Source organism: Myotis yumanensis, unplaced genomic scaffold (assembly GCF_028538775.1).
Source record: "Myotis yumanensis isolate MYYU_CA2020_CCGP unplaced genomic scaffold, mMyoYum1.0.hap1 SCAF_4, whole genome shotgun sequence".
In the NCBI taxonomy this organism is placed as follows: domain Eukaryota; kingdom Metazoa; phylum Chordata; class Mammalia; order Chiroptera; family Vespertilionidae; genus Myotis; species Myotis yumanensis.
Window position 1 is genome coordinate 29,665,800 of NW_027223755.1, and position 21,191 is coordinate 29,686,990.

Here is a 21,191-nt window from a genome sequence, read left to right on the forward strand (position 1 = left end):
GAGTGTGGAAGGGAAGGAGGGAGGGAGGGAGGGGGGGAGAGAGAGAGAGAGAGAAAGAGAGAGAGAGAGAGAGAGAGAAAGAGAGAGAGAGAGAGAGATGTGAGAGAGAGATGTCGATAGGTTGCCTCTGTTCCAACCAGGGCGGGGATCAAACCCTGAAATCCAGGTATGTGCCCTTGACCAGGAATCGAACCCATGGCCGAGACTCTAACAACTGAGCAAACCAGCCAGGGCCACTATTTTGGTCTTGTATAATCTCATTTGCATTGCAGAACCAAAAAGTGAGGCATCTGCTACTCTAGGCTGTAGGGGAGAGCTAGAAACAGTTTGACTCAAGACACTGAGTTAGGGTCCAATTAGTTTTTGCTTCTGTTCTGGGGCAGGTCTCATTCCCCTTGAATTCAACTCTTTAGGAACTGTTGTCAGAGCTTCAATGCTCCGAATATTGGTTAACCAAAGAAGTCCCTAAGGCTTTCTCTCACACAGCTTAATGGCTAAAAAATTAAGGTCATTTCTTTCTCTTCCGTCCATCCAAGCAAAAGTGTAATAAGTCAAGGTAAAAAATACACTGGCAATGGTGAGAAATATACACACTTTGGGAAAGAAATTATAGTAGTGTTATGGAAACCTTAAACATAAAGATGGATCATGTACTAGCCCAGGAAAGGGTTTAGATGTTATTTATGCACACCAGGTTTTCTTAGGTACTTCTGAACATTCACTGAAAACAGCAGGAAATGTGGGCTTCACTAAAAAGTTAAACAACTGAACATAATAGCCTAAAAGAAATGTATACTTGTATAACAATAATTTATTGAAAATATTCAGAAATTTATTTTCTTTTTTTTTTTTAAAGATACTGCAACAATGTTACAAAAAATCCTGCCTAAAAAAATAACAAAGAAATGATTTTTGAGGATTGTGTTTTTCATTCTAACTACTCTTTATACCACTAGATGGCGCTAAAACACAGACCATGTGTTGCCACTGGCCTTGGGGAAAGTGGGAGGGAGAATACCTTGCCTTGACCTCCAGGAAAAAAACAGAAAAACAAAACTGGAGTCAAATTATGATTATTTATAAGATTGAAAGGTCATTTTGATAGAAAATAAAACCTCTTTCCAAATTATGTGCTGGTCAAACCATACAAAATTGCTGTTTTTGTATGTCAACAAATATTGATTTATAGATTCCTAGAAGATGCTAGCTGCGATTTTATTTTTAAATGAAGGATACAGAAAAACTAACAGATAGAAGCAACTGAAATGTGATAATTATCTTCTTTCACAGCCTGGCAGGGTGAGCCTGGTGGAGTTAGCGAGTGGGGACTGTGATGAGGCCACAGCATGGCTGCTGCTCCGTGAAACAGGGATCATGCAGGGGCATTAAAAACATTGGCAATGTTCTGTGACCAATGGAAGAGTAATGCTCCATAGGGCTGACAACTACTACATTTTAATAAAATTATCTGAGCTCCTTTAATTTGGTTAGAGTAAAGGTAAAATGACTCAGTTGTTCCTACCCTGGATTTTGAAATCAGGCTTATCTCCTTAGTCTGCACGATGTGAGGGTCTAGCCAGGATCCAAGATCATATTTGGGTATTTTCTGTCTTTTCCTTGATCAAAGATACCACTTTTTTTTTCTAAAATAGTTTGACTGATTTCAGAGAGGAAGGGAAAGGGAAAGTGAGAAACATCAATGATGAGAGAGAATCATTGATCAGTTACTTCCTGCACCCCCCACACTGGGGATCAAGCAGCAACCGGGGATGTGCTCTGACTGGGAATCGAACTGTGACCTCCTAACTTAGAGGTCAACACTCAGCCACTGAGCCTTGTCAGCTGGGCTACCACTTCTTTTTAACTTCCAGATGAGAATTCCAGTTGACTTAGAGTTTTACAAGGTAGACATAACGAATAATGGACTGGTGGGTCCAGAGGCAGCTGACTACAAAGTAGGGTTTCCTACATTTCATCAGTGTTGTGCTTCCTTGGCCCCTGCAAGAACGTTGGCCAAATCGTTTCTGCACTCTTGGGAGAAAAATGCCAGTTGCCAAGTGGTAGGACATGGCGTGGCACTGGGATTCTTCTCAATATCTAGCCTTTGTGCCTAAGGAAATTCCCACACCAAAGATTTTAGCATGAACATAGGAGAATATTTCAAAATAGAAATAAATCCAATGTTTAAAGCTGTCACTTTTTCTGAAGATAAAGAGGATGCTGAGCTTACAGGGGAATAACATAATAAATTGAGAGTGGAAGAGAGTTTAGTTTAAACACACCAGCAAGAATTTCTAACCCTGGCAGTGCTGTGGACATGGGAGGGTTACTGTAGGATCCTTTCTGACGATGATGCCCATTCAAGATGATTTGGCCTTCAGCCCTGTCCATGAACATGGGATATATCCTTGCATGACTTCCTAAATTCTCCTATAATTTAAGAGTTTATTCTCTTAGCATCACAGGAAACCACAACTGGAGGAAAAATGGAGGGATCCTTTTGTGTTTTGGAGACACACTCAGGCATAGAAGAAATGAGTTCTAAAGAACAGAAGATGAGATGGGTTTGGGAGAAGACCTTTGTCCATGTTAAATAGTGGGAGGCTCATTTTAAAGACTTAGGGTAAAGCCCTGGTGGGTGGTTCAGTGATTGGAGCATTAGCCAACACACTGAAGGGTCTCCATTCGATTCCTGGCCAAGGACACATACCTCAGTTGGGGCTCCTGTGGGAGGCAACTGATCCATGTGTCTCTCTCACATTGATGTCTCTCCTCTCTCTCTCTGTCTCTCTCTCTCTCTCTCTCCCTTCCTCCCTCCCTCCCTTGCACTCTTTCTCTGAAAAGCAATGGGAAAAGTATCCTTGGGGAAGGATCAACAAACAAATAACAACAAAAAGAATTATGGTAACGAAAATATGCACAGAAAAATAAGCCTAAAGAGATATAAAAAATGTCAATACTAGCTATTTTGGTGTTTGGAATTATGGGATATTTTCTTTTCCTCCTTTTGCTTATATATCTTTTCTATAGTCTCTATGCAAAAATAGATTATTTTGAAGGTAGTATAGCTTTTTCACCAGAAGAATTTAGGATGACATTCCAAACCCCAAAGCATGCTGGGGAAAGTGGAGAATTCTTTGGTCTATTTGAACATGTCTCTGAGAGACTTGTCTAACATCAACTGTCTTCTGTCCATTGGCAAAAGCACCGTGATATATTAGGCTGAATAATAATGGTATCACCTCAAGTGACATAAACATCTTATAATTTAAGCATAATAATATTTAGCATTCAATGGTGACTATTCTATCTTGTATTGAAAATTTGAGGAGTTATTGGGTAGGTCCACAAAATAAGGTGGTTGTGCCTAATAGGGCTTAAGATAAGACTGCTGCTAACCCTTCTTTCTTATCTGGTTTCCCAAAGATGCTCTATTAGTGGTGAAATTGGTCAGGGTTTTTAACATGCTTTTTTTTTTTTAAAAAAAACAATTCTACTGTAACTTTATAGACCACATACCCTAGAAAATTCCATTTGCGAAAACAATGTTGAAGCCACTTAAAAAGAATCTGCAGCCTTTGGGGCAATGGCCACCTTCTTCAAGGTGATATGAGTCATCAAGCTAATCATAAGCAAACTCTTCTAAATACATTCCGGATTCCTTTCAGGCATCAGATATGCCTATATATTACCAAGTTGGTTTATCTTTAAAGTTCTAATTTCTGAGGGTATTAAGTACACATATTTATTTGAACAGTTTACTAGCACAGACTAAGTGATATTTTACACACATATATATTTCTCAGTGTACTGAAAGTCTATTAGTTTTTTAGAGATTATAGAGGTACACTATAGGAAAAATCTGATTATTTAAAAGAGGAGATTTCCTTAGAATTTAAGAACACTAATGATAAAGACAAAGTCAAATTTATTAATATATATAAGAAATTAATAAATACTACTCGAAGTAAGAAGGTATGTGCAAAATATTTTTTTTATTTTTTCAGATATTTAGCTAAATTCTTCTTATAACAATATCTAGAGATTTTAGTTAGAAGCAAGAATAGCTACCTGAGTAAGCTCAGGTTGGGAGATTGTTTCTATATTTGGTGATGGTTATTTATATGTTTTGCCTGATTATGTTTTCACTCAGTTCTCAGCTCTTTGAAAAAATTATGGGTTCTCATTAATAAGCAATTAAAAATATTTAGTTTTCAATAATTTTGCTATCACAAAACACGATTAAAACATGTGAGCATACATTATTTTGAACATAGAAATATAGTTACCAGAAATAATTTATGATCTCCAGCAAAACCTTAAGCAAACAAGACACGAACTGTCTGAAAAGGGTGGTGGTTTTATTGCACTTTTAATTGCCTTCATTAATTTTTAAAAATCACTATTATGCAGTTGTATTATTTATGGATTCATTAAATGTCTCATCTAAATTATAACCATTAAAAAATTTCAGAAAACTTGAAAAAGTGAAAGAATTATACATAATTCTACTATCCAAACATTGTCATTAATCATTTTAAAAAACAACACCTAGTGTGACATTTTATAAGTGAAAAAGCCCTTACCGATAACACTAAAAATTCATTAAGCATTTTATTTTATAGAAATTATGCTACTTTATTATTTCAATCTCTTAACAACCCTATGAGGTAGGTGCTCTTGGCACTATCATTTAGGAGGAAACCCAGCTTGGGAGAATTCAGGGACTAGCCCAAGGCCGTTCATTTAGCAGGAGGAGGAGATGGGGTTTGAACTCGGGCTTATCATTTATACAGCTTTTCCCTCCAATTTTACCAACTGAAAAAAAGAAGTCTTAGAGAATTTTAATTAGTTGCCCAAGGCAATAGAGCTAGTCTGATATGATTTTTTTTTTTTATAATCTCTCTGGATTACCCATATTCCAATATTTAACATTTCTTGTTAACAGTCAGCGTTGGCTTGAAACCTGTCTCATGCTCTAAGTTAAATCAGTTTTATTCCATTCTGTCCTAAGTCTGTCTACACCAGAGGCTCTCATCTTTTTCTGGAAAAATACTGGGCCCAGATTTTTGAATTCAATTGATCAGGGATGCAGCCTAGAATAAAAGCTTTCTAGGTGATTCTAATGTGTAGCTATGGTTGAAGAGCACTGGTCTATGTAAAAAAAAATATCTGGTCATTGACCATTTTATATATATTTCAAAATGCTTTAGATCAGTGGTTCTCAACCTTCTGGCCCTTTAAATACAGTTCCTCATGTTGTGACCCAACCATAAAATTATTTTCGTTGCTACTTCATAGCTGTAATGTTGCTACTGTTATGAATCGTAATGTAAATATCTGATATGCAGGATGGTCTTAGGCGACCCCTGTGAAAGGGACGTTAGACCGCCAAAGGAGGTCAGGACCCACAGGTTGAGAACCGCTGCTTTAGATAATTTTATCACCTTCTAGTATTTATGTCATGTGGTTAAAATATTTTCATGATGTGTATATCTAAAAGGAACAAAGAAACACAAATACATCATTCAATTAAATCTTTGTACAAATGACATGTAAAAAAAGGAGCAAATAAAGCATGAGGCTGAATTGGAATATTCCATTTCAAGCACTGAACATGTACCTAATTATACGAAATGTAATTTAATCCATGATATGGCCTTCTGCTCCTAGTGCTCTGTCCGTTAAGAAAGTATGGTCCCATTTAAATGTCAGTTAGGTAATCTGTGATTTGCAGCAAAGAAACTCTTCAGGTGTATGGGTTTATAGGAAACGGACCAATATGGCCAAGGTCACATTTTCTAGAACTGCCTTCGAATTACTTGAATGAACCATAGAATTTGTATTTGTACTTGTGTTTGATTGAAAATGAAGAACCGGAACTAATCCCTCAAATTAAATTTTGAATGAGAAACCTGCCCATGCACCAAACTGTGCTTACCTGAGCGAAGGGAGTCACAATCAAGTCATCTCCGTGTCTGGAAAATAAAGCAAACCCAGTGTTAGAGGTTATCGACTAACTCTTTGGCCACTTTTGATCAATGTCCAATGGTAAGGTCCACTTTCCTAAATTCCCATAGAGAATTACAGTGATTCCATCCTTACTCTTCAGCATAAGTTCTTCCCAGCCACTGGGATGAAAGCATGTCTCCTGGGACGCTAACTATTGTCCAGTTTCCTGGGTAAGAAGGTGAGCTTCTTGACCATCAGCCAAGGTCACTGTTGTTTATTAAATAAGCACACAGGATGCGCATTAGCAGAAACAGAGTTCAAGCAGCGGGGCCTGAGTTTTGCTCTTGGCCCCTCCCTGTGGATACCAGGAAAGGGTGCTGCGGAAGGAGCTAGCAACGGCAGTGGCTTTGGTGAGAGGCCCCTGGTCCATCTACCATGGGAAGGGGATGAGCCTCGCGTGTTCCACATCATGGTGTGTGAGTCTTGGCTGGGCTGGGAACTGTAGATGACACGGGACTGCATCATACCCTAAGAAAAACCCAGTGCAACTTTTCAACTGACTCACGTCCCAGCCGCTGTAATTACGGGGGAATGTTACCCCGTGTGTGCTGTTGCTGCAGCAACCTCAGCCACACTGCGCCTGGGATGCAAGAGCAAGGTGTCAGCATGACGTGTCCCAGAGGGACAGGGAAAGGCAAGGAAAGTTGTGCAACGCGGAGGAAAGTGTGAAACCAGGGCCCAGAGCCCTTTTGTGGTATTGCTTAGCATGAATAATTTGTGAGAAGGATTTCCAAAATCTCCATGGGACAGTTCTTGACCTGGCTCGCTGAAGCTCTTTAATCCAAAGTGAAGGCAGTTATTCAACACAGAGAGCCGGACATGACCCTGACTTAGAACCCTGCAACCGAACCGTTCAGTCACTCATGAATTGAGAAGGACCTAAGTGACCTAAAACAGCTCTCAGGAAGTCAGCTTCAGCGTATGGGTGACGTCAGTAAACGGCTCATTACCAATAATTGGACCAGTTGTTATGATCATCATCAAATTACACAGAGATCCTGAAATTCAGAGTGTGGGAAAATAAAAAGCAGAAAAAGGTTGGAACACAATTTAAAGGAAACCGTGTTATTTTGCACCCCCTTAGTTTCAGAATTAACATTTTTTTGAGGGGCACCTGTTCTTTGTAGAGTTTATTCAGATAGCCAAAATTAAGATAACATGAAATCTAGATATTTTCCTAAGATACACTGTTTTCTTCCATTTTATTCTTTGCAATTGCCTGACTGCAAAGTTTATTGTCTAAGAACTAAGTCATCTTGACCAAGGCACATCATCCATGGGGATTAATCTCTGGAAATAAGTTTTCTAATTTTTTACATGAATAACATTGGTTTGAATCACTCCAAGCCCAAAAGGGTGTGACTGTCTTTTAAAACACTTAATTCTGTCTTTGGTTGTATTTCATACCCCAGCACTGCAGATGTATTTAGAATACATAATATTTAAAATAATTTATCAGTCTTGCTTCTTTCTCTGTCAAAGTACAGAGACAGTTATAATTTTAATGACGAAGATATTTTACTCTTTTGAATTACCCAGAAATTACTCGATTGTCTCATTTTAGTCACAGTAAAATTATTTCTAGCATTTCAGTGACAAATATTCTCACTAAAGGGCAGGTTATATACTATAATCCCTTTCTTTTCAAAATTATGTAATGCTTACATTATCTTTGAATATGTACTGAATATATAATTTTAAAATCTTTGTCTGAGTCTCACCTTAATATTAAGATGTCTTATCAGGTCCACTGTCACAAGTACAATAATGCATGTAACATCTATATTATTTTGATATGGAGGAAAACAAATATAAGCATATTTTAATTGTATCCTATGTTAGGATACAATTAAAATTTGCTTATCATAATAAAATATCAGATTTGGCAGTTAAGATTCATAGAAGATCATTCTGTTCTTGTATATAATTTGGCTTAAAGTATGTGTGAGTTTTAATGAATTGAGTAAATACACACCCAAAAAAACTTATGATAGAAAATGACTCTGAAATGCTGCACTTAAACAATTTTCCCAACAAGGAACATTTTAAAAAAGGAAACGTAACTAACTGAAGTATTAGAAGGGATTACAATTCCACACAATAAGAATATTGCTGCTTCCTAAAATGGGAAGAGACTGTTAGGAACTCCTATAATTGGGGAGACGCTAGATTCAAATTTGCACAATGATCATTGCCTAGAGACCTGAAATTGTACTTCCTGGTGACATGACTTTGCTGGAGAAGATTAAACAACATTGTCTTTCATTTAAATGAAAACAAATAAACAAGCATAACAACAACAAACTTTTTTAAAAAGCAACTGGGGTATGCTTTAGGAAAAAATTGCTTCTTTTAAGAATTGGAGTACTTATGGGTGACAGGAAGGGAAAGAGTTAGGGTGGGGGGTGGGATTATAAATAAAGCTTTGACATTATCTGTCTGTCTCTGTGTGTGAGTATGCATGTTAATATGTGTATGTGTACATCTATGTGTGCATACATATGCATGCCAATGCATGCATGTGCATGTTAATGCATACATGTGGTGTGTATGAGTGTGTGGACATATGTGATGAGGAAATTGGTACGCTGGTAACAGTCACAGCAGAGTCAGTGCCATGCTGGTCTCTAGTCTCATGTGTGGAAGGAGGTGCTTAGTCACCTGCCCTGGTTCCCATGGGCTGAAACAGTCACCTCCTCCAGCCCGGGTTTGAGGGGCGCTGCTTCTCCCCTACGCTCAGCAAGAAGAATGCGAATTACCCAGGAGTTGTGTTTGCCAAATACATCGATTGTCTCATTTTGGTAACAGTAAGATTATTTCTAGCAGTTCAGTGGCAAATTTCTCAACTAAAGGCAGGTTATGTACTATGTCCTTTTCTTGCCGACTTCTTGCTGAGTGAGTCTGAGCCAGCACTACTGGTAGTAGGGCAATAGAAGAAGGCTTCAAGTGCGCTATTGAATTTTCTGATTTTCCAAAGTGGAATGACCCTGGAGTCAAGAAAAATCCCTCTACCTTTGGCCATCCTTCTCCTATTTGCATATCATCTACGACTCTATTTTTCTATCCTGATTCTTTCTGCAATAAGAAACCAGAAATGTTGGGAATAACGAAAGGAGGAACATCCAAAAGCAAACCCTCTTACAGAGACCTCACTGGGACCCAGAAACCTTTCCCTGCTTTCTCATCACCAAACCAGAAGGAAAAGGAGATGCAATTAATTAGAAGAAAGTTTACACGTTACTGAGCAAAGAACCCCAAGCCTGTGATACTAAGAGCATTAGTGGCACAAAGTAGCTGCTGCCTCTGAACATCACGCATCACAAACTTCAGCATGACATGTGGTCTTATGAACCAGCGCGTTGAAGAGGAACCGCGGGCTGAGGCTTACTTTCTAAGTCCAATCTTGCGAACACTTTTTGATCTTCTGTGCTTCATCCTATTGCTATAAAATTAGAAAGAAGTTCACCTCTGAGTTTGTCAATAGAATTAGGGAATTGGTAAACATACAGAAAATTGGTATTTTGAAATCCTGGTGTCTTTCTTTCCTTAGACTCAAAACTATCACCCATTTATTAATTCACCCTTGATCTACCCCTTTTAGAATTATAGGGAAAGAAGTAGGTTCTCATTTTTCATATGTACATACAAATGTTTCCAGGTGCCTAAGCTATTTGACAACACCGAAGAATTAGCCATACCTACTCACCAGGCTCCACTCCCCTGTTCACTGAAGTACAGACCTGAAATAAACAAATACCTAACATAATGTACTATGAATCTAAATCTGCTCTAAAAAGGAAAGTCTTAAAAAATTAAAAACCAAAAAATCATATAACTTTAGGAGTAGATATGACCTTAGAAGTTACTTAGTCTTCTGAAATTTAAATAATTTGCTCACTTCTTATTAACAATTTAAAAATTAAAGACTGGCCTGATATTGGCCAACAAAAATCCTAAAACAAGACCCCTGAATTTTGGCCCACGTGTGCTCATATCACATATACCGATGATAAAGCAAATGAAATCGGAGTTAATGCAACATAAGCAAAAAATTCTCTATTCTAAAGAATAATCTGTTCTTGTCATAAAATAAAAATTTAGGCTTTGTTAGAGAAACTTTATGATGTCCATAAGTGCCCTCGAGCATGTCAGTTATATGATGGCACAAAAGACAAATTGTTTTCAAAAGTATGTATAAAAATATTTTCTAATTTCAAAAAGAATCTAATGAACAAAATCAACTGATGAACAAAACAGAACCAGAGGCATGGATACATGGAACAGACTGACAAATGTCAGAGGAGAGGGGAGTGGAGGTGGGGGCTGGATAAAGGAAGGTAAAGGAATTAGCCAAACAACATATGCATAGGCCATGGACACACACAACAGTGCTGTGAGGGCCAAGGTTGGGGGGCTGGGTGGAGGTGGGCAAAGTGGGAAGGAAATGCGGGACATTTGAAATAGTGTCAACAATATAAAACTTAAATAAAAAACCATGTCTTGTACATGTGTGTAGATACACTCACTAAACGTATTTAGTTATTTTGTTTACTTAAAGCCAACACAATAGACTTCCGGAAGTGTTGATGTCACCGGTGACTGTCACAGAGCTTTGAGTGCTGCCTTCCATGGAGGGGAAGGAGGAGGGGAAAGGGCTGAGTACACAGCAAGCATTCCCAAGTGCCCTCACTCTGCGTCCTAGGACCAGGCTCTTTACCTTATTTCACAGGCCCATTCTTAGCATCAGTGGCCCTGTTCTCTTTGTCTCCAGGATGGGTTTCTGGGGAGAAGATTTATGAGTAGCTAGTATAATAATGTTTTAAAGATACTCATGTGGTAGATTAAAAGGAAGCGCATGATCAAGTAGAGAGTAGAGAGTAGTGAGTATGAGTGTAATACGTATATGCATGCCTACTATGTACCAGACACTGAGCTCTACCGATACACGGTATTTCATTCTGATGGCTCTGCATTAATTAGATGCCCCTATTCCTATGCTAAGATAAGGAACTGGGCTCTGAGAGCTAAAGTCTCCTTGGTGGTGCTCTTGGCCAGTGGTAGAGTTCATTGGTTTCCAATGCCACGCTGAGACTGGTGTTGCCCAACAGCAAGTTCGTTGGTCTGCACCAGAGAGAGAACAAACAGGGACCACGGAGTGAGGTTTTAAAAAAGCTAAATTCTTTTGGAAAACTCTTTTATCCTGAGAATATACCCTTTATTTTTTACTTATAAAGTGATTGTGTAGGTTGATGGAAATTTTCTTGTTAGAGTCCTTTACTTACAAAGTGAGCAGTTAGTAACCCCAGCTCAGTCTCCTGGATAAAGACTTACTGAGTCACGAAATCCTAAGGCATGGAAATGTGCAGTGTAGCTGGGTTTACATGCAGGCTTTACAATACTGTAGTTTCCACCACTCCATGCTGCTTTCTGCACCCTCACATGGATTCAGCTATGCTGAAGCCACAGAGTCATACATGTTCTAGACTCTGAAACAGCACTGCCCACAGAAATTTCTGCAATGATGGAAACACTCTCTGTGTTACCCAATACATTATCCACTAGCCACATGCGGCCACTTAGCACTTGGATGTGGCGGGTGCAACGGAAGAACTGTTTTTTTCTTTTATTTAATGTTAATTCATTTAAATTAAGAAGCCACTTGTGACTAATGGCTATCGTGTTGACCTGCGCAGCTCTTGAGCAATCTTTACAAAACTTCAGTTAGATCTCCTCCAAGAAAAGACAGTAATAAAAATAATAATAAAAAATAACCCCCAAAGCGTGCAGTCAATACATGAAATCAATTCCATGATTTAATGTAAGAGTTCTTTTTATCAACTGTCTTCTTTTTAGCTTCCGTAAAAATATATTCACAATTGAAAATAGCCACGATTAGATGAAAATTTTATTTTAATGTACTTAAAAAAAATCACCCAAGGGACCTTTAGGTAACATATAAATCAGAATGCTTATGTTCTGATTTTTCTGAAAACAAAACAAATCCCCACCCCCCCCAAAAAAAACCCCACCAAAAACAATTAAACAACAACAAAATAGCCAAAGAAACAAAACTGGCCATGGTGGAAATAACACATTTAACGTGAACTTCTCTAAGTCTCAAAGTGGGCATGGATATGAGACATGGAAACACGCGATCTGCAGGCAGGCGTGTTCTCTCTGGAAGTGACACAATGGTCTAGGGATCATTCATGACATTTGCTAGGAGACAGAGTCCTTCACTGAACTGCGTCAGTGACTTCCGGTCACAGTGCAGCCTCCCGCATTTGCTGAGGTGCAAGCTGTTCTTTCTCTTTCTGCTTCTAACTTGTCTGCGTTCGATGAGAGGAAAGTAGGAACTAATGCCTTACATATGTTTAGACATACCTGCAGTAGTCAGGGACAGCAAATTAGTTTTTCAATCTAGTTAAGAAAAACTCTGAAGTCTCAAAACCCTTAAGGAAAGCGGACACAACGCCTGAGAGAAGCGGCCATCAGCAGATGGGATCATGGGGATGTTTCCTCAGCACACACGACCAGGACCTCAAAGCCCCGTGTTCGCTATTCCTGACTTGGTTTTTCTTGAAGGCTCTCTTTTGCCGTATCTGTGAAGCACATCTTTATGTCTCATATTGCAGGGCTGTAGTGAGGAGGATTTAAATACTCCCCAGCATATCTTGTGTCAAGAAACACATCACATAATTGTTCTAGCAGTGTGATTAATTTTTCTTATATGGCTTCAGGAACAATACAGAAGACATTAAGAACAATGCACTAAGGATCTAACACTGACAAGCAAATATTTAAAGTGATGGATGTGTAAGTGAAAATAGAGATTTATATAGAAATCTCTATATTGACTGAGTAAGCCTCCTTCTCTATCTATAATTTTTTTAAAACAAAAGACAGAAATGCATGATCCAAACAGAACTTTTATCTTGTTTTCATGGATCTACAGTGTCTCAAACAATACACTGGCATAAATTAGGTGTTATCAATAATGGCTAAATGTGTAAGAAAATGATACTCATTAAAAATGCAGCCAATGAATACACCCCTCAGTTGGGAAAACATTTAGCAAATGGTATGACAATCTTCTGAGCAGAAGCTAATGGGAACTTCTCCTCTGCTTATATAGGATTTTTAGATGCTGAGTTTAGCCTTGTCCTGTATATGTATGTATATATATATGTATATGCATGTGTGTATATATATATATCTCCAAGAGTTGGCCACATATTTTCTTTATTACTTCTCTGACCAATCTGAGCTATTATCTTATTTTATTCTTAAAATATAAATGAAAACCAAATGTTCACAGTGCAGACTAACTAATTTGGTCAATGTATTTGGCCAACAGGTACTTCTGTTTCTCAGCAGTTTTCCTGCAATAGTGTGTAGCACTTTGCTTAAGTGGCCTCATCAAAATAATGTTCTCCTAGAAACTATCAAAGTGTTTGTTGTATGTTTTGAAAAAGGTTAAGCTCTCAGGACCTTAGATCTCTCATCTCTAAAATGACATAACGAGTGTCCCTATCCATGGGACTGTGAAAAGTGCCAAATGAGAGAGCAGATGTGAAGATACTTGGAGAAGTGAAGGATGGCATATGCATGTAATGGGCCTATGACTACTATTATAACCATCATGCATCTTACTTTCTCCTTGTGCCTCAGCTATGTAATGAGTGTCTATTTATAAACAATAAGGTGATGACATCCTGTCTATTAGGAAGTGATATTTTCCTTCTAACTTTCTCAATAAATTAAATGGTTATATTTCAATTTAAAGAGCATTTAAAGGTTTTCCAAAATATTTCATTCAAATAGATAATCACAAACCTTCACTGGTATTGTTTGAATTTGAACTTTCTAAGGGGTTCTCTTAATAGGGAAGCGTAACTAGAGCAACACATACAAAATCATCAAGAGAATTTCCTTTCATTCTCCTTCTCCACTGGCAGTGCCCCAACACACACACACACACACACACACACACACACACACCACATACACCCCATTCTGTAAGCCCTTTGCATCTGGACCAGCCTCTTCATCCCAGCACCACTCCCTGCACCTGGGCCTCCTTCATATTTAACCTTTTTTTCTGTGAATTTCAACATGATCCACTTCCCTGCAGTAACTTTGATATGTAATCACTCAACAATAGATCAATCAGTATGCAATAAAAGTAAGAATTTGACCATGTCAAATCCAGCTACAAACTATTGTGGCTTTTTAGGTCCCATACACTGTATTCAAATAGTGTTTCTCTTCTGTCACAGTTCCCTACTAACACCAACCAGTCTGTCATTCCTTAACTGAGCCATGATTTCTGGTGCCTCATGGTATGCAAACGTTGCTCCTTTAGCCTGGCTTTCCCTGGATGGCAAACTCTCCTACTCCTCTCCGCTTCCATAGTTTAGTAAATGCCTCATAGATGGTGTTATAAACGTCATAAGTGTGTTAATTATGTGTAAGTGAATGACTAAATGTCATAAATGTCTTAAATTTCAAACCCAAGAAAGTGGGATAAAAATAACATAGAAATAGAGCCACTGGAAAAAGAAAGTTATTTTGGGATGAAGAAGAGTGGACACCTTAATATAAGAAATTAATGATAAATAATGGGCAAAAATAGGTTTACAGTTGTGAGTACACAAAACAGTTTATTCTTATATTATCATTTATTAATGATTGTATTATTTTCCATAAGAACAACTGTAGACCTGTATGTACTAATTAATGAGTACAAAAAAGTGTCAATTTCCAGGATGCAATTAAGTGCTACAGATCTGAAGCTCATTTACGAATGATGAACATGGACTAATTAATGACTGTGAGACACAGTGGGATAAGAAAGTGCAGATTTATAGAAAGCGTTTAAGTGCTACAGAGGGTGAGGGGCTATACTTTGGGGAAATGCAGTATGCTAAGGGGTGATAAGAGGAGCTGGTAAAGGAGAGGCCTGTGAGTAGGAGGGAACAGAGAACACAACAATGATAAAAGCTGGGAGATGAAAACCACTATGCACTTCGTCTAATAACTGGCAACATGCCTTCCACTTTATGGAAGTGGAATGTATTCATTTCAAGTCCTGAATGAATGGATTTTCAGGGGTCAATATGAATGGGAGGTAGATTTCAGAATATTAAGGCAACACAACATGGTAAAGAAATGTAGAGGACAGATGTAGATCTTTGGGGAGATATAACTTATTGAAGAATTTTAAATGCAAAAAAAGGAAAAATGCATAGCCTTGCACATTATTAAAGTGGACAGTAAGATGCTTTCCCATGTAGTCCACAAGGACACAAATTAGGGCTCACATACTGTCTTTTCCACTAACCATTTGATCTGGGATCTGTTATTTCACAGATTATGCATCGTTTGAAATAAAGAACATTGTTTTATGATTTTATTATATTTCCTGCAATGCTTCACCCAGGGATAGCTACACAGAAAAGTTGAGTAATTCAGTATTTGAACAAAAATTGGTTGCAGTTTAGTTGCTCATTCCTAGGGAGACTAGAGCATTAATTGTATTATCACTTTACAAGTGTTAATAAAATGGCAACCCACAGCTATATGTTGTGAAAATGAGGAAAAGTACAATTTCACGTCTAAAGCCCTATTCAGACCAATAGGTGATCTGTTAGGATGCCAAGAATAACCCTAGACCCGCAGAGGCCTCATATTAATTCCTGTACGATGAATTGCCACCTGTCCCGAGTTTCTGAGATGGTATCATGAGAAAATGGCAATGTTGTTAGATAAATATCTAGATGCAGATGAGGGAAGTGGGGATGACTACATACAGAGGGAAGAATTGCCACAAATGACAGTGCAAATATTGAGTGAGAGTAAGGTTCTACTTAGAAGTCTCCACAACTTAGAAAGCTGCAGAACATGACAATAAACACAGGATTGGATTGTGCTGAGAAAATGAGCTAATAATAGTGTATGATCTGCAAACCTGCTTATCAGTCTTGATTATTTTCTAAGCTGTACCATCATTTAAATGATATTTAAGTCTGTCTAATATTTTCTGTGCTTGCCTCTAGCAATTCATAGTCCAGAAATCGTTTAATTTAAGCAACCCCCCACAAAGACCTCTCGAATGATCTGGCAAACCAGCGCTAACATCTGTATGGCACATCAATTGAGATATATTCAAAATGCTGTGCACTGTAATATCACAGGGGTTTTCAAACTGAGCTTAAAGTTTTTTGAAATTCTAGAAAATATGCATGTGACTGGGTAGCTAAAACTCAGGACCAATGTGAATATAAGCTAACTAGAGGCCCAGTGCACAGATTCGTGCACCAGTGGGGCCCCTCGGCCTGGCCTGTGCCCTCTCACAATCTGGGACCCCTTGGGGGATGTCAGACTGCCGGTTTCAGGTCAATCCCCACAGGCCAAGCTGAGGGACCCCACCAATGCACGAATCTGTGCACCATGCCAGTTTTGGCCCGATCCCCGCAGGCCAGGCTAAGGGACCCCACCGGTGCACAAATCTGTGCACCGGGCCTCTAGTCTGCATATAAGATCTTTGGTTTATCTCTTCCTACCCCTCCCCTCCCCCAGTCCCTCTGAGATTCATCAGTCTGTTCCATGTTTCCATGCCTGCACATTGAGTGTCTGCCTCCTGGTGGTCAGTGCGCATCATAGCTACTGGCCGAACAGCTGAATGTTCACTTAGACTTTTATATATATCGATTTTTAAGTGTAAATGTTTCCATTAAAAATTTAACTCTCACTTTCCCAGACAATGTATCTGTGGGAAAAGAAATGTTTCTTTTCAAGAGTGACAGTGTCCTCAAGTTAAATCTACCATTTATCTTCAGATTGCATGATTTCCCTCATCATTCTTTCTAAATTCTAGAATGATACGGCAAATGAATATCATTGTTTTTTTTTTAATATATTTTATTGATTTTTTACAGAGAGGAAGGGAGAGAGATAGAGAGTTAGAAACATCGATGAGAGAGAAACATCGATCAGCTGCCTCCTGCACATCTCCCACCGGGGATGTGCCCGCAACCCAGGTACATGCCCTTGACCGGAATCGAACCTGGGACCTTTCAGTCCGCAGGCTGACACTCTATCCACTGAGCCAAACCGGTTTCGGCATATCATTGGTTTTATGACATCATCAACTCTAGAGATAAACTAAATTGATTTTCTATAAAAGCTCCCTCTTCTCTTTGCCCACTCTTGTACTTACATATCACTGGCGATGGAGGAGTTCCGGGACATAGACTTTGGAGAGAGGTCATAATCGCTGTCGGATCGATACAGGAACGACTCGCGACGTTGACTGTGGACAAAGTTTGCTTGGAGAATTAGCCCAGATCCTGGGCTGGTCATGGGATCCAAGGGACTCCGTCCCGCAGATGTGCCATTGTCCACATCGAAACTATAAAGGAAGGAGAAGAAATGGCATTGAAGTGAATACTTGCATGTTGACATTTTAGTAAAGGGAGATTTCAGTTTAGGAATTGACAGTAGGAAAATTTATAGCTGATTCCTGGTGTTAAAAAACAATAATACTACAATACACAAAAGTAAAGGAACACATTGACCTCATACTCTTGTCTTCCTAAGCTTTGGGATACTTGATACTTTTGTTAACCAACTCGATACAAGACATAGGTCTCTCTACCAAGGGTGGGGAACATCTGGCCGGTGGGCTATATAAGGCCCGTGAAATCATTTGCTCTGGCCCTGCCAAGATATTAGTGGTGAGTTAATTAAATATTTGACCAAATACAGCAGGCTAATTTTTAAGCTGATAATTTTGTAGGCCCTCGAATGTTACAAATATTCAAATGGCCCTTGGCAAATAAAGATTCCTCAACTCAACTTTAGTTAAAAGGAATCATTCTGAAAAGAATAATTCTGCTAAGTACAGAATTCCTTTCAGGAAAAGAACAAATACATAGTCATCGACTAAATATTTGGGTTCAATTCAACAAGTACTTCTTATATACCCAATATCATTGCTTCCCTAAACCTGGGCTGGCTTTTCTCCCTTTCTGCCTATACTTATCCAATCATCAATTTCTATTGTAGCCACTTCCCTCCATTCACTGCCAATACATTGAGTCCAGGGTTCCATCAACTCTCACCTACATTATTATAACAGCCTTTAAATTAGTCTCTTGCATCCATTTTCTACCCTGGACCAAGAGTGATTCTTCTTAAATGATAAATCTATGTCATTTATCAATTTAAAACCTTTCAGTAGCTCATTATTGTCCTCAGGATAAAGCCCAAATTTCTTGGCTAGAGAGAAAGAGTCCTATTAATCCATCTTCAATTATAGTTGACCATTTCCCCAGCCTCAACATTGAAACTCCGCTCATATTGAACCACCATGTCAGGAAATCACTGCCAAAGCTTCAGTGACCTAATTGTATCCATCCTTGAGGATTTAGTCTTTGCTTGAAAGGCATGAGATGCCCTTCTCTGTGCTCCCAGGGCACTTTCCCACTCCTTATCTGTAGCATTAACCAGGAATAGAAGGTCTTACTACTTGGTCTCCATTCCTAGACTGTGAGCTCTCTGAAAATGGAGGCTCTGAGTGCTCTTAGCACTTCAGAAACCATTACTAAGAGGTTTGAATGAATGCCTGAATGAATGAAAGGCACTGTGCTTGGCAATACAGATTTTAGAGTTGAGGGAAAAAACAACCACACATGCACAGTTTTTAACATCTAGATAAACTTTCCACAAAGCTTTCTAGTCAAACATCAACCAGTATTAAAATAAAGACACCTCGCATGTGTTCTTTCAAGAGGAGGGTGATAGCTCAGGTATGTGGTTAAAGATTGTTGAGTGGATAAATAAATAAATGAATTCAAGTTTAGTTGTTACTAACGTTTTTCTCAGTAGAACCTTTACCCAGACTATTAACCAGCTAATTTCAAAACATTATTTTATTTTATCCATTGGAATTATTAATAAAGAGTGTTGTAACACAAATATTAGAAGCCAAAGTGGAAGAAAAAGCTAGGGGTTGAATGTTACATGGATCACCTATGAATCTATGATTAAATAAATATTGACTCTAAATCAATCCACCTATTTAAAAAAAAAATAGGAAAAACTCATAATGTAGCTTTACCAGTCACAGACATGTCTTCCAATTTAACATTTTCTTAGAATTGTGTCACTTTATAAATGCATTGCTTTGGTCCTTGAAGGACAATGAGAGATTAATAGACTCATTTTATAGAAAAGAATACTAGCTTCTAGGAAAGTTAGTTAACTGACCAAAGTTACTGAACTAACTGGATTCAATCATCTATTGTTTCAGAAGTTCTTCCAGTTCTAATGTATATTATGTAAACCACAAATGTGTGCTAGTAACTGTGACACCCAAACTGGGAACATTTGTTTCACCTAGAAAGGTGCCACTTCATGTATGTGGGAATTTTGGCAATCCTGAGGAAGGCCACAGGGGGAAGGGACCTCTAATCATTAAAGAGACGGATTGGGGGTCTCTGAAAAGCTCTTCATGGATATGCTTAATTAAATAAGCATTTACTAAGCACCTAATATGAGCACACCAAGATACAAAAACTGAAGAAGATAAGATTGATCCAGGCTGGGATATCTGAAAAGTCTTATAAAAGAAAAGTATTTTATTTAAAGAGGGCTTTTGAAGGCATTGAGTACACATCTGAAAGACATGCAAGACCTCTGAATAGAAGGAGGGTAGGAGGAGATTTCTGTTTTAAGATGGTAGTCATGGAAGCTCTTCAGTGTGAGGATGACTTAATCACGTGACCACAAAAAGGAGTTATTTTTATTTCTCTTGAAAATGAAGATATTCTTAGTGTTTTATTTATTGTAAATTTTATTACATTTATTGAGGTGACATCTATATATATAAAAGCCTAAGCGACCATTACGACTGGACAACCGGATGACTGGCTGGTAGCTATGATGTGCCCTGACCACCAGGGGGCAGATGCTCAACACAGGAGCTGCCCCCTGGTGGTTAGTGTGCTCCCACAGCCAACCTCCTGCAGCCAACCAGCCAATTCCTGTAGTCCCTACCCCTGGCCAGCCCTGATCGGCCCCAACTGCAGGCCGAGGGACCCCATCGGTGCACGAATTTGTGCACCGGGCCTCTAGTTGGTTAATAAAATTATATAGGCTTCAAGTGAACTATTATATAATACCTTATCTATATATTGCATTGTCTATAGCCATACCATCCTGAACACGCACAATCTTGTCCGTTTTTCCATTTAAAAAAAAAAAAAGTGAGTACCCCCTCCTGGCTATGCATTATCAAAAATCTAGGAAATAAAGGAGTGCATTTTTAGTTTAATTTTCTTTGTTCAATTGAGTAAATATCAATGTAACCCCCAAATCAACAATTTGTGTTTTTTATTATTATATTTTTCTAATGACATTAAACAAGTCTTAACTAACAGAGACTCTCCACTATAAGGTTTAGAAAAATACTGACAAATATCTTAAAACAATTGACATTACCTATTAAGAGAAAAAATATTAATAGATCACAAAATGCTTAATATGGGATATTTTAGGGGCTTTGCTACTTTTCTTTGCAGGCTGTAATATAACATGTTGTCCACTAGATGGAGATCATTTTCTTAAATAAGGAAAATCTATTGTAAATTAACTTTAAGGCCTAAACTTGTTCTTACAGACTCATGACAGACAGAGGGACCTAGAGTTACACTCTGTGAAATAAGTCTGAAAGAGGAAGAAAAGTAACATATGATTTCACTTATATGTGGAAACTAAAGAACAAAATAAACGAACAAACAAAATAGAAACAGACTCATAGACACAGAGAACAGTCTGATGTTGCCAGAGGGAAGAGGGGTTGGGTTGCTGGGTAAAAATGGTGAAGGGATTAAGAAGTAAAAATTGGTAGTTACAAAATAGTTACAGGAATGAAAGTTATAGTGTAGAGAATATAATCAATAATATTGTAATAACTATGTATGGTGCCAGGTGGGAACTGCAAATATCAGAGGGACCACTTTGTAAAGTATATGATTGTCTAACCACTATGCTATACATCTGAAACCAATACAAAATAATATTGAATATAAACTATAATTGAAAAATAAAATATAAAAAAGACTCGTGAAAACATCTTAAATGTTATGCAAAAAATAAAATCTCACAATTTATAG

At 38.2% G+C, this 21,191-nt stretch overlaps 1 protein-coding gene across 9 annotated transcripts in view; it reads right to left on the reverse strand.

The window, feature by feature from the left end:
- The window catches only part of PDE4D (phosphodiesterase 4D), a 1,237,087-nt gene that overhangs the window by 176,727 nt on the left and 1,039,169 nt on the right, over positions 1–21,191 (reverse strand). For all 9 annotated transcript variants that reach the window (XM_070412009.1, XM_070412010.1, XM_070412011.1 and 6 more), the window contains 2 exons: positions 17,234–17,425; positions 5,942–5,978 (listed from right to left, as the gene is read on the reverse strand). In XM_070412009.1, the coding sequence (XP_070268110.1) occupies positions 5,942–5,978; positions 17,234–17,425 (229 nt within the window). The remainder of the gene's footprint in view (positions 1–5,941; positions 5,979–17,233; positions 17,426–21,191) is intronic.